Below are 16,328 nucleotides of genomic sequence, written 5' to 3' on the forward strand. Positions count from 1 at the left end.
ATGAGCAGAGAACTCTGCTGGTTTTGTTTGCCAAATTAGTCTAGAACGGAACCTAGGACGTTGAAGTTATTGAATAAATATTTACTAGGTGAATGGATACTTCAGTTACATTTTAAAGTGATCACACTAAATTATTCCATTGCATTTAGTCTGTCACTGCAGGGAGACTGTGAGCCCAGAGTTGACCTTCCAGTGTGGACCATAGACAGTGTCCTAAGTGCTTAACAGATGCCCATGTAGTGAGTGTGATCTAGTCATTCCAAATCATTACACGAAGAAATGAAATGCAAGACCAGCTTTGACACGACCATGTTTAAATGAATCTGAAAGAAAAAGAGAAAGAGACACATCTACCAAGTAAATCTTTTGCCTTGCCACCTGATCAAGGATTGGAGGTCTCCCAGCCTGAGAGTTGATAGGCACTCAATGTTGAACCAGCTTGTTATAATCCCTGAGTGCCAGCTTAAAATTTCAGGAAATTCACAAGCTATTTATTAGCTAAGAAACAAAGGTGACAGAGGACAATCTGACTTTGGGTGGTGGGTATGCAACATAACTGAACAACAAGATAACCTGGACTTGTTATCTTTGAATATATGTATCCTGATTTATTGATGTCACCCCATTAAAAAAATAAAATTATTAAAAAAAAAGAATAAAATCATATAACATTTCAATTAAATGAATTATATGCAAAAGGAAATAAATGTTCACAACAGAAAATTTTCATTATTTCACTGCATTTTGTTATCATTATATAATATGTAGCATAAGAAATGCTATTTTATGATATTATGTTATGCATACTCTTTGAGGTAATTTCCCTCTAAGCATCTGTACACTAGAAATATTATATAATGCTGTTCTACTGTACAGCTCTTCCCCATTCCACCTGCCCTGATGTCCCACCGGTAGCTTAAAATCGGCCACGGTGGGAATATTTACGACAATCAGCAAATGCTACTAATCAAGATTGATTTATTTGGTTGTTCCCAGAGAACTGGTAGTAAAATATATATTTTTTTTTTGTATTTTTCCAAAGTGAGAGTGGGGCAGGGGGCAGACAGACAGACTCCCTAATGTCTGGGATCCACCTGGCATACCCACCAGGGGGTGATGCTTGGCCCCTCTGGGGTGTTGCTCCTCTGCAATCGGAGCTATTCTAGCACCTGAGGCAGAGGACAGGGAGCCATCTTCAGCACCCGGGCCAACTTTGCTCCAGTGGAGCCTTGACTGCGGGAGGGGGGGGAAGAGAGAGATAGAGAGGAGGGAAAGGGTGAAGAAGCAGATGGGTGCTTCTCCTCTGTTCCCTGGCCTGGAATCTAACCCGGGACTTTCACACACCTGGCTGACACTCTACCGCTGAGCCAACCTGCCAGGGTTGTAAAATATTTCTTAGTACACCATTGAATGTCTGGTTTCTAAGCATTGTTTATCTGCAGAAAAAATTAGGTTGTGGTGTGTCTGCCTTACTTTTAGAAAACTCTCCAAATGGCTTTAGTAGATAAATCTGTTGACTGTCTTGCTAACCTTAGAAATTTAGTAAATTTTTTTTTTTCTGTATTTTTCTGAAGCTGGAAACAGGGAGAGACAGTCAGACAGACTCCCGCATGTGCCCGACCGGGATCCACCCAGCACGCCCACCAGGGGCGAAGCTCTGCCCACCAGGGGGCGATGCTCTGCCCCTCCGGGGTGTCACTCTGTTGCAACCAGAGCCACTCCAGCGCCTGGGGCAGAGGCCGAGGAGCCATCCCCAGCGACTAGGCCATCTTTGCTCCAGTGGAGCCTCGGCTGCGGGAGGGGAAGAGAGAGACAGAGAGGAAGGAGAGGGGGAGGGGTGGAGAAGCAGATGGGTGCTTCTCCTGTGTACCCTGGCCGGAAATCAAACCCAGGACTTCTGCACGCCAGGCCGATGCTCTACCACTGAGTCAACCGGCCAGGGCCGAAATTTAGTAATTTTTGAAGGAGGGTGCTCTCCTAAGCAGCCTTGGAGGAAGAGAAATGCCTTAATGCTCTTTGCTGGACATAACCACCTTTAGCAGTTCTGTTTGGCTCTGCTACCTGTTAGCCATATAGTAATTAAAAAAAGGAGCATCAGGCATGCCACTTTGCCCCAAAGAAAAAAAAGCACCTCATTGATATTTAATAACATTAATGGAAATATCACTGGCTGCCCCCAAGCTGTGGACTTTTTCATTAACTTGTGCTAAATGTATATTAAAATCTCTCCTACTGCCCAACCTCCCTCCCAGCTCTGGAGTTCACAAGATTTAGACAAACAAGCCGTTTCAGCGGCTGTTTCGGCTATCCGAGGAAAGGTGTTTTTCTGTTGAATTGTGAAGTTTGGAACGGATGCACCAGAAAGTTCGATTTGCCTCAGGGAAGTACGCTGCCGCAGCCTCTGCAAACATACCAGCAGTTTCCTTCCAGAAATGTCACCTCTGTGTCTTTCTGTAAAGGGTTTAGAACATCTAAAAGTTTAGGGAGAAACTTGTCCATTTCTAGGAACCTGTATTTCAAATCCCATCCAGGGATCCAGGGAGAAGCCTCAGACAATCCAAAGGAGAAATGACCAAAAGGCCTCCGCAGTCAGAACAGGAGGGGATACTTGTGTTCCTTGGGCCCAGTCCCCTCAGTTGGTAGATTAGAAAGGAGAAGCAAAAAGAGGAGAAACAACTTGTTAAAGACTGGATGTAACTGACAACAGCAGGCAGAGGGAACAGAGACTCTTGACCCCTGGTTCATCATTAGGACAATTCCAAGGGGCACCCACTTAATCATCCGTAAGGGGTTGCCTGCCATTCTGAGACTATTAGAGCCAGCCGAGAAGTCATCTGCTGGCCCAGCCACAGGGGCCGTGCTCCTCTCTAACCACGCTCAGCCCCCTCATAGCCTCACTGACCCCTCGGTTCTCCATTCTTCCATTTGGCACTTGAGATTCCAAGATCAGTGTTCCACGGGTGCTTCTGTCCTATTTTAGGAGACAGCATAGCATGCTGGGTTTGGGATCAAGAAGCGAGAGGTTTCTTGATAGGCACAGACAGAGTGAACAGTCCATGAACAGAAGCAACCACAGCCAAAACAATGGAATAATATCATCATTATCATTTAGCTAAGGTGTAAGCTGAGATACAGCCATAAAGACAATTATTATATCCAGGTCATTTCAGAAACTGTTTGAAAATACTAACAATGGTGCCTCACATAGTTCTCCCAATGCAATGTCATGCTATTCATCTGCCTTATTCCTCTGGTCATCAACAACACTTGTATGTATCTGCTTTTCCTGAAGTGCTGCCCATTTTCCTTGTACTTCCTCAGCAGTAAGTCTACATAGCTCCATCACCACCTACTGCAGGAAGTCTTTCATCTTTATTCTAGTACTCAGTGATCTCTGCTCTGACCTTGACTAGCACTTACAGGTAGGACCAGGAATGGTCCACAGAACTTTCTGTGACAATGGAAATGCCTTATATCTAGGCACTATGGTAGCCACTAGCCACAATTGCACACTTGAAATATGTTAGGGCAAGTGAAGAATTGAATGTTTACTTAATTTTAATGCAAATAGTGGCTATTTTATTGCGTAGCCCAGATCTGGGTCATAAAATTTGACATCTAACTATACTCTTTATTATTTGCTATTATACCTTCTTTCAGTTTAATAACTCTGGTTTATACATTTTTTACTTTTCTGTAATGTCTAATCTATAGATAAAACATGCTTGATTATGTTCTATATGCAGAATACTAAAGGTTAAATGAATTTCAGACATGTCTGAATTTATATGTAAATGTTATACTTTAAATCTATTCTGCTTTGTCTTCTATATTACCACTTGATCAACTAAGTCAGCAGACCTGGAACCTACTGAAAACAGCAGACACTAGGACATACTAACACTCAGGATTCTGGAATTATAACATCATTATTTTGAGTGAGCTACTTAACCTCTCTGTGTCTCCCTTTCTTCCTCATACAATGCCTATAACAACAGACTCTTATTCCAGCAGTTGAGTGAGAAGATTAACATAATCCAACTAAAGAACTTGGAACCTGATATATGCTCAGCAAGAGTTATTGCTAAGTAAACGGTTGGTTAAGTGAGAGAGAAGAGTGGCCTTCTAAGTGAAACCTCTGGCTCAACCTGGTTTCTCACCAAACAAGAATATTTGGGCATCTCAGAGGACAACTCATCCCCAGGAGTCCTGATACAATTCAAAGCAGGCCCTTTCTAACACCTTCTCTGACCATCTGCTGGTCTCTGACACGCTTAATTCTCAGGGAGAATTTGCTCCTGGCCAGTCACCAGTGCTATGGGGGAGGTTGTTGCAAAGCGACTCTCTAGGGTAAACATGAGGCTGGGGATTTACACACCTATTAAGTAGAAACATTATTCTTCATGCAAAATTCATATGTAAATAATACTTGCTCTGAACGGAGGGTGAAAGTCAATGGTAGTCCATAAATAAACACTTCTGAAAATCTAAAAGACCTTCCCGCTTCAAGCAGAGGAGGGATGCAGGTAGATAACATCTTGCCATTCGTTGTGCATCCAGGTTGTACTATTTAAGTCTTCCAGCAAAACTAAGATATCCAATTATCCTGCCCAGTCTCTACCACCAGACCCCAGATGTTTGAACTAGGTTACACCCTCTTCCTGCTCTCTGAGACCTAACAGTTGTCTAGACCAATCAAGTGCCTATGATCAGATTTGGTGTAGGGAAACTACTAGGTGGAGTATGCATGAATATTGCTTAAACTAACTAAGCAGGGAGTTTCAGATCCCTTAGCTAATAACACTCCCCGGTAGGAACTGCCACTGAGCAGACAAGGCTGTGAAACTGCTGCTACATACTGCTTTCCAGGATGAACATGAAAGACAAACAGACAAACTATATTTGATGGGAAAAATACATTTTTAACTGATAGCCATGCTTATAGAAGTTGACTTAAAAATAAAAAGAGTTTTAAACAGTCCCATTGTCCATGGAAATTGCTATAAAAAAGCCCAGTAAGGTCCTGGCTGGGTGGCTCAGTGAATAAAGCATTGTCCTGGTGCACTGAAGATTCAATCCATGGTCAGGACACATATGAGAAGCCATTAATGAGTGCACACTAAATAGAACTAAATGAAACAATTAGTTTATGCTTCTTTCTCCTTCTACCTCTCTCTCTCTCTCTCTCTCTCTCAATCATACTCAAGAGTAGTACAAAAGTACTTTTCAGGCCATGTGATTTTTTGCTATTGTTCTAAGATTATGATTAGTAACCTGGCATCCAGCCTTGTGTGTCTGTTTCTCCTACCTCCTACTCAAGTAATTTTTCTATCTTCTTTTTAATATGACATATGATTGGCTATAGAAAGACAAACATACAATACCTTATGTATCCTCCATCCCCAAATTCTGTAAAGTCTCATTGGACACCATACACCTATCATAATTCCAGTACCAATGATCAAATCTACTTTATTCATAACTGTTTTATAGTTAATAGAACATTCCAAGTTAAACCTCATCGACGGCAGTTAACCTAGGTCATTTGAAGATGAGTTTTAATTTTAGAATAACTAAACTTGGGGACACTGTTTATTCTGAAACATGAAGTAAATCTAAAATGATAAAGACTTGCTTGATTTCTTGAGAAATGGCATGATGCAGAGGAGAGAGCACAGGAATCAGCTGGATACACATCTGAACCCAGCTCTTTCTCGCTCAGTTATGTGACCTTGGTCAAGTAACTTACATTCCAGATGTTCATTTTCTTCTCACTAAGATATCATAGTAATGATGCTGATATTACAGGGTGCAGAGTCCAGCTGGTCCCTCTACCAAGGCAAGTGTGATAATCACAGAACACCTTGTAAGGACGCCCCTGCCCCTGCTCCTTGACTTATAGATAGATGACTTCGAAAAGCAGTTCCAAAGGATTCAGAAATATTTTAAGCAATGCCACCAATATTGTAATAAATGAGTAACACCCAAAGGTACAACTTTGAAGATAGAGCTTATTTGAATGTATAAGTTCTGGTTTACTTACTAAAAATACCATGGGGACTACTTAACCCTGGGGTACAATATTAACAACAGCAGCAGCAATAGCTACCATATGGATACCTATACCACCAGGATAAATGCCTTACTCATATTAATGATGTATATTAATTCATTTATTCCTCCCTAGGACCCAATAAGTTCCACGTTATGTGTTTGTATTTTACAGCTGAGGAGGTGAAATCAAAGAGAATAAGAAAATTTTTCCCAAGGTCAAAAACTATGAATATCAGAGCTGTGATTTTTTTTTTTTCAGAACAGTAAATGTTAATGGAATTGCTAAAGAAAAATGATTTATGTTACAATTCTTACTCTTTCTCCTTTGTGAGTTTTCCCAACAATGGGTAGGGAACTACTCAGAGAAACACAGGGGAAATGTAGCCTGACACATGCCAGGTCAGTGTGGCTCCAAGGAGTCAGTCTACAGAAGGACACAAGGAAGTCTGATACTCATATTCTGAATATTTAGGCTGACATCAATATGTCATGTGCCGTAATTCTGAGTGACCTACAATATACTTTGCTATGACTATTTTGCTGAATCGTGGTTAGTAATTGAAAATTATTCTTCCCATGTATGGAAATACCTTTTGTTTCCAAAGGGTCACAGTTGCCACATATAGAAACCTGCCATTCAAATTTCAATGCCATTTAGCACAACCATTTTGAACAATTCAACTGAAAGTCAAGCTTTCTAAGGCCTGAATACAGGGATTAGGAACAGGTAGGGAGCAGTCAAAGTCACCTGGCTGGCTTACAGTACTAGTGACAGTTGTAGTAGAAAGTTGAAAACAAAGATGGCTTCCAGCACAAATCAAGTTTGAGAAACAGATTGGATGAAATAGGAGGAAATAGGGGTGAGGCTCCTGGCTGGGCAGGGCCAACCATTCTATGCCCGTTTGGATTTATTTCTGTTATTTAATGTCAGAAATGCCCCAATGCAGTTGTCATTGTCTTGCCCCTCCCATGTTTATAGGCTCATACTTAAGCCCTTAGCTTTGTCTTTTAATCTGGAATGGCTTATTATAATATCTAAACTGAAACTCAGCTTTGTACTCTGATGTGAAGGAAGAATTCACCCAGCTGGGATCAGAGTGAAGTGCACCCATTTCCAGAACCAGGAAGGGTTTTGAATCTCTTAAAAGAAACAACATTTGGAAACATGATTCAACTGTTCACCGCTTACTATAACCAAGGCACAGAGGACACAACAGTGAAGAAAATCTAAAACTCCTGAACTCATAGCTAAGATGTTCTACTGGGGAAGATAGGCAATAATAAAGCCATCAAAAATCATGCTCACTCTACATGGTGATTAATACTAAGAAGACAGTAAAACAGGTTGATGTGCTAAAGAGCCTGGTGTAAGTAAGGTTAGGTGGTCTCAAAAGGCACTTCTGAGGAACAGATATATTTACTGAAACATGAATGACCCAAAGATGCCAACCATGTTGAAGTTTGGAAGAGCTTTGGCCAGTGGCTCAGTGGTAGAGCATCAGCCAAGCATGTGGATATCCAGGATTCAATTTCTGGTCAGAGCACACAGGAGAAGTGCCCATCTGCTTCTCTAACCCTCTCCCTCTAGCTTCTCTCTCTCTCTCTCACTTCCCCTTCTGCAGCCATGGCTCAATTAAAGAGAGTTGGCTCTAGGCACTGAGGATAGCTCCATGGCCTCTGCCTCAGGTGGTAAGAACATTTTGGTTGCTGAACAATGGAACAAGGTCCCAAATGGGCAGAGCATTGCCTTGTAGTAGGCTTGCCAGGAGGATCCTGGTTAGGGCACATACGGGAGTCTGTCTCTGCCTCCCTTCTTCTAATTGAAGAAAGAAAGAAAGAAAGAAAGAAAGAAAGAAAGAAAGAAAGAAAGAAAGAAAGAAAGAAAGAAAGAAAGAAAGAAAGAAAGAAAGAAAGAAAGAAAGAAAGAAAGAAAGAAAGGAAGGAAGGAAGGAAGGAAGGAAGGAAGGAAGGAAGGAAGAGAGAGAAACAAAGAAAGAAAAATTTAGAAGAAATTCTCACACACACTATTTGCTTTGCTAGGAATAAGCCTGGGTTGATTAAGGTACAGGATATGGTAGTGTGGTTGCAAAACAGTAAATAAGGGAAGAAGAGTGAGAAATTAAGGGGCAATGGTAATAGTGGGCCAAAACCTACAATGAACCTAGCCAAGAAAAAAAGAGTTGGTTATATTTCAAGGTTGAGGGGAAGCCTCTGGAATGCTCTCAGCACAGGAGTGATAAGATCTGATTTTGGTTTTGAAAATATAATTACGATTGCTGTGAGGAGGAGAGATTTTAGAGTGCAAGGGTAGAAAAAGAAGGAGTGAAGAGACTGTTGGAAGGATCCAGACAGCAGTAGACATGGGTAAAGGTGCTTTGAGTTTGAATGCATTTTAGAGGTAGAGGGTTGCAAGGACTTGCAGATAGCTTGGGTTAGAGAAAGAGAAAAATCAAGCTCTCCCAGGATTTTGACTTAAGTAAGTGAATGGGTGTCTATGTGTTTTACTGAGGCTGGAAGAACTGGACTGGGGTGGCGGTCCCAATTGAAAACTGCTTCCAACAGGGATGAGTCAGGAAGAGTTTTGCTTTGGCCACATGAAGTTCAATTTGAGGAGAGATGCATGCGGAGCAGATAGATAAACACAAATGTTTCCACACTAGAGGAGAGGGAGGCCAGGGCTGAAGGTAAATATTTGGAAATCCGTGAGTCATTGGCTAGTAGGTGAGGTTTCACATTGTTCTTGTGGTTGTCATTGGGGGAGGAGAAAAAGAAATGATGGTGAGAGTTCAAATGGAGGAGCAGTTTGGGCAAACTTGAGTGAAGGTCACCATCCCAGGCAGCAGCTCCCTGAGCTCTGTCAGTACCCAGCCCAACCTCTCTGTTCGTTTCCAATACAACTGCTAACTGAAGATGAGAAGAAATCCCCTTGGACATGCTGCTCTGATAGACCAGTCATCATCCCCGTGAAAACGCCTCCTTCTCTCCCTCTTACAGGCATACAGACTTCCCCATCAAGCCCAGGAACTGGGGTAGTGGGACCCACGTGCCAGTAGTTCTTCTTCTAACTCATCTTCGTTTTTGCCCCCAAACAGGTAAATGTCTGGTTGAAACTGGTATTGAGAGGCCAAGGGACTCACTCACCACTCAAAGTCCCAGTCGGCACAAACGCAGGGTTCTGAGACCACTGTCCCTGAGGAGTCGCGGCCCAGCGCACACTGAGCTCCTGGCTTACGTTTCTTGAATATTTTTCTTTCTCCCATAACACAAGGTTCCCCCTGGGAAGAAAGTCCATAGTGAGACGGAGGCAGAAACACACAGATAAGGTGAAACAAACCAGCTTCTCAACAAGAAGCATTAGGCTTTTCATTATCTTTTGGTCATTCTGTAGCAGTCTCGTTCCCAGCAATCATTTGGGAGTTTCAAGGATAAAGGGGCTGCTCTTTCACTATCATAGAAAAGAAACACTTTGTGAGGCTGGCCTATCACTACACCTCCACCCAACCTGGCCAGTGATGTCTACTTCATCCTGTTTCTTCTCCACCTCCATGGGGAATGAAAGACTCCCATGACCCTTAGAGACCACCAGGCACTTGCCCAAATGGCTCCAGCAGATATTGTAGTGAAAAGGACTCCACTTCCGCCATGTTTTTCACATCACCTGCAGAATACAACTAACATGGACCTGAAGCTTCCCCTCTGTGATAAACAACCATGCCCAAGTCTTTATTCCTACTCAAGGACAAAGAGAATAAGAGAAGTTGGTGCAGATTACAAGAACCCAATGGTTCTGAAGAACACAGAAGCCTGACTATGTTGTGTATCAATGAATATCTGATATTGGTAGAGTCTCTTACCCCCATCCTTCATCCTTTCTTAGTCCTGTTACTCTAGACTAGCCTGAAAAATGTTCTTACCTTACCCAGGGGAAGGTAAACTTATTGAACCATTGGAGGGTCAGACTCCTAGCTCTCAGGGCTTATCTCTCCATGCATAGAGCTAAAACCCCAGGTGATCATTATGTCCCCTCAACGCTTCTCAATGACTCCAATGGGTAGATCATGATGTCAGGATGAAAAATCATCCCAAATACCATCTAACCCTACTGGAACTGGGTGTATGGGCTTCAATCCTTTGTCCAAAACCACCATTATCCTCAGAGAACCCACTACTTTGTTCTTCCAAATAGAAAGGCCAGGTCTGACCAACAGGACTTTGAGGAGCTCCTCATCCTAGAAGCCAGTAGTGCCCACCTCAGGGCATACCTGATTGAGCAGGTGCCACGTCTGATAGTCTTCCTTGGTGCAGCGCCAGCTGAAGATAGATTTGTAGTCCACTTTCACCAACTGCCATTCAGAGCGGAGGCTGAAGTGGCCAAAAACTCTGTGTTTAGGGGAGGGATGGGAGAGACAAGCATAGAAAGCCACAAAGTCAGTCACTAATGCATGAATCCTGGGGGATAGAGGTTTGAATTGCAACCTGGACTTTACCAGTTTTTCCAAGGTATGTTCTTTGAAGATCATTGACTAGAAAGTTAACTGTATATAACACACCAGCCACATACTTGGCATTCACAATGGGTTTAAAAACCAACCCTCCTTGTTTTTAAATTGCAAAAGTAATATACCATATATTTTGCTACATAAGATGTACGTTTCCCCCCAAAAAGTAGAGGAGAAAATGCCTGTGCATCTTATGAAGTGAAAAAATATGGTATTTTATTAAATATTTTAACACACCATTTGGTTCAGAATATTTTTTTATTACTTTCCTCCTTAAAACCCTAGGTGTGTCTTATGGTCAGGTGCATCTCATAGAGCGAAAAATATGGTATGTGCTTTATAGAAAAGATTTAAAATATAAAAAAGAATGAAGAAGAAATAATTCACCCAGTAGTCCAAAAATCCTTCACCCAGACAGAACTGTTGCTCATATTTTGACATACATGTCCTAATTCCAAACAATAATATTTTCCTTACTGATATCCACTGATAAGGACTCCGTTTCCTTATCTGTAAAGTAGATTGTGTCTGTGTCTGTTGGGAAGGGAGATAGGTTAGTTAATCAAAATATGACCCTGTCAATTCCAAAAGTTTAACTGAATGTGGGAATGTTGATTTAAAATTCCCATTGCTTAATTCATATGAATACCACCCTCCTCTTCCCTTCCCTGAAGTCATGGGAGTCTCATAAAGAAAACTTGTATTTACGTATGATAAAGAAACACACCATGTGTGTGACTTAGATAATCCACACTGACCTTTGCAAAGCCTAGGAATTTATAGCCCTATAAATATGAATAATCAATCATTTCTAAAAAAAATAGATTGATCATCCGTACTCCACTGTAATGGCATGTCTTGTAATTACAATGCAAGACATCTGTCACAGTAATGTAGAGGGCAGACCAATCATGCCGGGAACTTAAATCAACTGAAGTCTTTCAAGGAATTGGATGGCTTCCATTTCATCAAGACTTAATCGTGCTCTCAGCCCTGGAATTTTCTCTCCCCAAGTTCAGGAACTCTTAGAGTGACACCAAGAGACTAAGACTAACTCTCCTCAAAGGACATTTCCTTCCGCTCTCTGAAACATGAGGATGCTTTGGGAGGGGTGGGAGCCAATCAAGATTGCAAAATGAGAAAATAAATAGGATTTCTGTGTTGATCATGCAACTTAAAATACACCTCAGGAAACGGTTTTTAATGATCTAATGATTCAATATGAAATAAAATGTTTTGGAGCTTTGTCTAAAAGAAGATTAAAAAGGTGTTGGGGGGAGGAGACTGAGGGTCTCTGTTTTAGTAAAACTGAACCGCCTTTGTATGAGTCTTAGCTTAAAACTGGGTAGTAGAAGCCACAGGACTGAATATCCTGGATTGTGTGGCCAATACTGTGTGTAGCAGAGTGAACTTAAATTACCTTCCCTGGTTCTCTCTGTTCTCTTACATCCTTTTTTTTTTTTTTTTGTATTTTTCCGAAGCTGGAAACAGGGAGAGACAGTCAGACAGACTCCCGCATGCGCCCTACCGGGCCCCACCCGGCACGCCAACCAGGGGCGACGCTCTGCCCACCAGGGGGCGACGCTCTGCCCCTCCAGGGCGTCGCTCTGCCACGACCAGAGTCACCCCAGCGCCCGGGGCAGAGGCCAAGGAGCCATCCCCAGAGCCCGGGCCATCCCCGCTCCAATGGAGCCCTGGCTGCGGGAGGAGAAGAGAAAGACAGAGAGGAAGGAGGGGGTGGGGGTGGAGAAGCAAATGGGTGCCTCCCCTATGCGCCCTGGCCGGGAATCGAACCCGGGTCCCCCGCACGCCAGGCCGACGCTCTACTGCTGAGCCAACCAGCCAGGGCTGTTCTCTTACATTCTTGCTAGAGCCAGTAGTCTCAAACCCAATACATTCATGCCAGTTCTCAACTAAGGTATGTCCACCTATTAGTTCCAATTCATTTCATGGAGCGGTCATGAGTCAGTCCATTTTAAATCTTTAACAAAACAGTTAATTCATCAAAAATTTCTATTTGTTTGAAGAGTTAAGTTGAAAGTTCATCAAGAAAAAAAAAAAGTGGGAGGAGACTTTGATGAACGTCTCTTCCTTCTCTATACAGCCTGTTCAAATCCTGCCACATTCAAATGCCACCTCCTCTAGTAAGTCTCCCCTAATTGGAGTATTTGAGTACCAGGATATTAGTGATGCTCCACCAAACATGTTTCTTACTCCAAATAGTTTACAGCTATTTCATGGATCATAAAATAGATCGTGTCAGACTAATCCCATCCCTTTTTATTAAAGGGTTACCAGGCAGACAAGAAGAAAATACGTGGCACATGATTTACCTATCAGCAAGGCATCGGCCATGGTCTGCCACAGAAGTACTGACGAAAGAGAAAAAAATATGAGCCAGGTGCTAGTAAAATGATGTGGCTGAACAGTACCTAATTAAGGCATTAAAATCAACCATGAGGGAGGGCATGAGTAGTCAGCTGCAAGGTTCTGCTGTCTGCTCTTTCTTGTTCATCATTTTTACTAATGACTTGAAGACATGAGGATAATGGTCATCATTGGAAATCACATTTTCTGATGACACGAAGCTGGAAGAAACAGTCGATGTACTTGATGGCAGAATCAGGACTCAGAAAGGAACTGACAGAATGAGAGACAGGTTGAATTTAATAACATGTGACACCACAGAAAGAAATGGCAGGTCTTCTACCAGAAATTACATAAGTATTAGATAGAAGAAATGGGGCTTAGTGAAACTCAGCTTAAATAGTAAAAATAATAATAATAATAATAATAATAATAATAATAATGGGAGCCTGAGAGTTTTCTTATACAATGTGATTAATATAAGTATACACTTCAGAGAGATAAAATATTTAAGCTGATCTTAGAATGCATTCATTAATACAGAGCTATGTATATTATAGAGCAAATGAGGCAATATCATGGTCTATTCTACATTATACTAGATCACAAAGGAAAAGAGTAGTTTTGGATGTCATCACTAAAGAATGAGATACACTAAATATCTCAATATATACAGTACATGTTTAGGCTTTGGTGGTTGGTGATACTGGAGTTTGAATCTCCTAAAATTTTAAGTAAAATATGAGTTTATTGGTATGTGTACTTATTTATGAAAAAATAACATATATATTTATATTTTATCAGATTTTCAAAGGTGCTCACAGTTTCCAAAGTTTAAGAGTCATTGAAAGAGAGAGTGATTAAGTTTGTGTACTGAAATGAATAGTGGCTTCCCAGAGAGATATGGCCCTATAACCTGTGGTTGAGATCTTATTTGAAAGTTAATTTGCAAGTTAAGAATCTCCAGATGAACTTATTCTCATTATCAGGGAGAGCTCACAGTCAAATATGACCCAGCAACTCCTCTTCTAGGTATCCATCCAAAATAATTAAAAACATTTATCTGTAAAGAGACAGTGTGTCCGTAAAGTCATGGTGCACTTTTGACCGGTCACAGGAAAGCAACAAAAGACGATAGAAATGTGAAATCTGCACCAAATAAAAGGAAAACCCTCCCAGTTTCTGTAGGATGATGTGGCAGCATGTGCGCATGTGCAGATGATGATGCAACACCGTGTATACAGCGGAGCAGCCCACGGCCATGCCAGGCGAGATGTGGACAGTACAGAGGAAAGTTCAGTGTGTTCTGCGGCTCGTTAAATTAGAATCCATGACCAAAGTGCAACGTGAATATCGGTGCATTTATAATGAAGCGTCACCACATAGGAATAACATTACTCCTGGGATAAGCAGTTGAAGGAAACCGGCAATTTGGTGGAGAAACCCCGTTCTGGTAGGCCATCAGTCAGTGACAAGTCTGTAGAGTCTATACGGGATAGCTAAGGAGCCCTAAAAAATCTGTGCGTGAGCCCACATCGAACTGCACTGAATAGGTATGAAACTAGGAGAGTTTTCCTTTTATTTGGTGCGGATTTCACATTTCTATTGTCTTTTTGTTGCTTTCCTGTAACGAGTCAAAAGTGCACCATGACTTTATGGACACACTGTATATGTAGTCCTATGTTCATTTCAGCATTATTCACAGTGGCCAGAGTATGGAAATAAACAAAATGTCCTCCAATAGATAGAGGATTAGATAAAGAAGATGTGGTACATATAAACAATGGAATACTACTCAGCCATGAGAAAAGATGAAATGCTGCCATTTGCAACAAGGGAGGTGAATCTTGAGAATATCAGGCTCAGCAGAATAAGTTAGACAAAAAAGGTCAGAGACCATACGATTTCACTCACATATGAGATATAAAACTGAAAGCAATAAATGAACAAACAACACAAACAAATAAAACTCATAGACACAGACAACAATATGATGGGTCCCAGAGGAAAAGGGGGAGATGGGGAGGAGGTAGAATAGGGTAAAGGAGGTTAAATACATGGTGATAGAAGAGGAGAATTGACTGGATGGTAAACACACAATGTAATATACAGATGATGTATGATGGAATTATACACTTGACACCTATATAACAGCGGTTCTCAACCTGTGGGTCATGACCCCGGTGGGGGTCGAACGACCAAAACACAGGGGTCGCCTAAAGCCATCGGAAAATACATATTTTATTTAAAAATGTATTGTATAATAAATATGTATTTTCCAATGGCTTTAGGCGACCCCTGTGTTTTGGTCGTTCAACCCCCCCCCCTGGGGTCGCGACCCACAGGTTGAGAACCGCTGCTATATAATTTTATTAACCAATGTCACCCCAATAAATTTAGTTAAAAGAAATGAAAATAATAAACAAGAAAGACATTCAGAAAAGAGAAGATCATGTGAAGACAGAGGCAAATATTGGATTTCTGAAGCCACAAGTCAAAGAACACCCAGAGCCACCAGAAGATGGACTAGCATAGAACAAATTCTTCCTAATACTCTAGAGAGCGTGCAGGCCTGCTGCCAATTTGACCTTGGACTCTGGCCTCCAGAACTGTGAGAGGATACATTTTCCTTCTTCTATCCACCCAATTTGTGGTAATTTTTTACAGCGGCCACAGGAAATTAATACAAATGGCTGTATGATTTGGGACCACTTTTCATTTATCTAGCCAAGAAGTGTAAAAACTATGGCAGAGCTGGAGGTAACTTAGGAATTCCAGGAGAGAGAAGAGCAGTAAGTGGCATTCAAGGGAGATAGATCTATGGAGGATTAAGAAAGAAAAAAAATAGGCCCCAGCCAGTTGGCTCAGCAGTAGAGCCCTGGCCAAGCATGTGGAAGTCCTGGGTTCGATTTCCAGTCAGGGCACACAGGAGTAGCGACCATCTGCCTCACCACCCCTGCCCCTCTCACTTCTTTCTCTCTCTTTTTCTCTCTCTTCCCCTCCTGCAGCTATGGCTCGACTGGAGCAAGTTGGACCCGGGTGCTGAGGATGTCTCCATGGCCTCTGCTTCAGGCACTAATAAAGGCTTCAGCTGCAATGGACCAAGGGCACCAGATGGGCAAAGCATCGCCCCCTAGTGGGCTTTCCAGGTGGATCCGGCTCCAGGCGTATGCGGGTGTCTGTCTCTGCCTCCCTCACCACTAAAATTAAAATAATAATAATAATAATAAAATAAAAAGAAATAAGAAAAATAAAAGTGTAAAACATGTGAGAGATCTTTCTAGTAGACAAAGTTGCCCATAGAGGAAAAGAATACTCAAGTGTTACTGAACTTCAAGTCCAGGCTTAACCATTGCCCAGGGCTTGTATTATAGGAGATACAGGCATCATTCAGGTGCATGCCCTGAT

At 41.9% G+C, this 16,328-nt stretch overlaps 1 protein-coding gene across 1 annotated transcript in view; it reads right to left on the bottom strand.

The window, feature by feature from the left end:
* SORCS3 (sortilin related VPS10 domain containing receptor 3) overlaps positions 1–16,328 on the bottom strand; it is a 631,295-nt gene that overhangs the window by 41,558 nt on the left and 573,409 nt on the right. Inside the window, exons 15-16 of the mRNA XM_066355178.1 lie at positions 10,317–10,434; positions 9,196–9,329 (exon numbers count right to left, since the gene is read on the bottom strand). Coding sequence (XP_066211275.1) covers positions 9,196–9,329; positions 10,317–10,434 — 252 coding nt within the window. The remainder of the gene's footprint in view (positions 1–9,195; positions 9,330–10,316; positions 10,435–16,328) is intronic.

Source organism: Saccopteryx leptura, chromosome 13 (genome assembly GCF_036850995.1).
Source record: "Saccopteryx leptura isolate mSacLep1 chromosome 13, mSacLep1_pri_phased_curated, whole genome shotgun sequence".
NCBI lineage: Eukaryota > Metazoa > Chordata > Mammalia > Chiroptera > Emballonuridae > Saccopteryx > Saccopteryx leptura.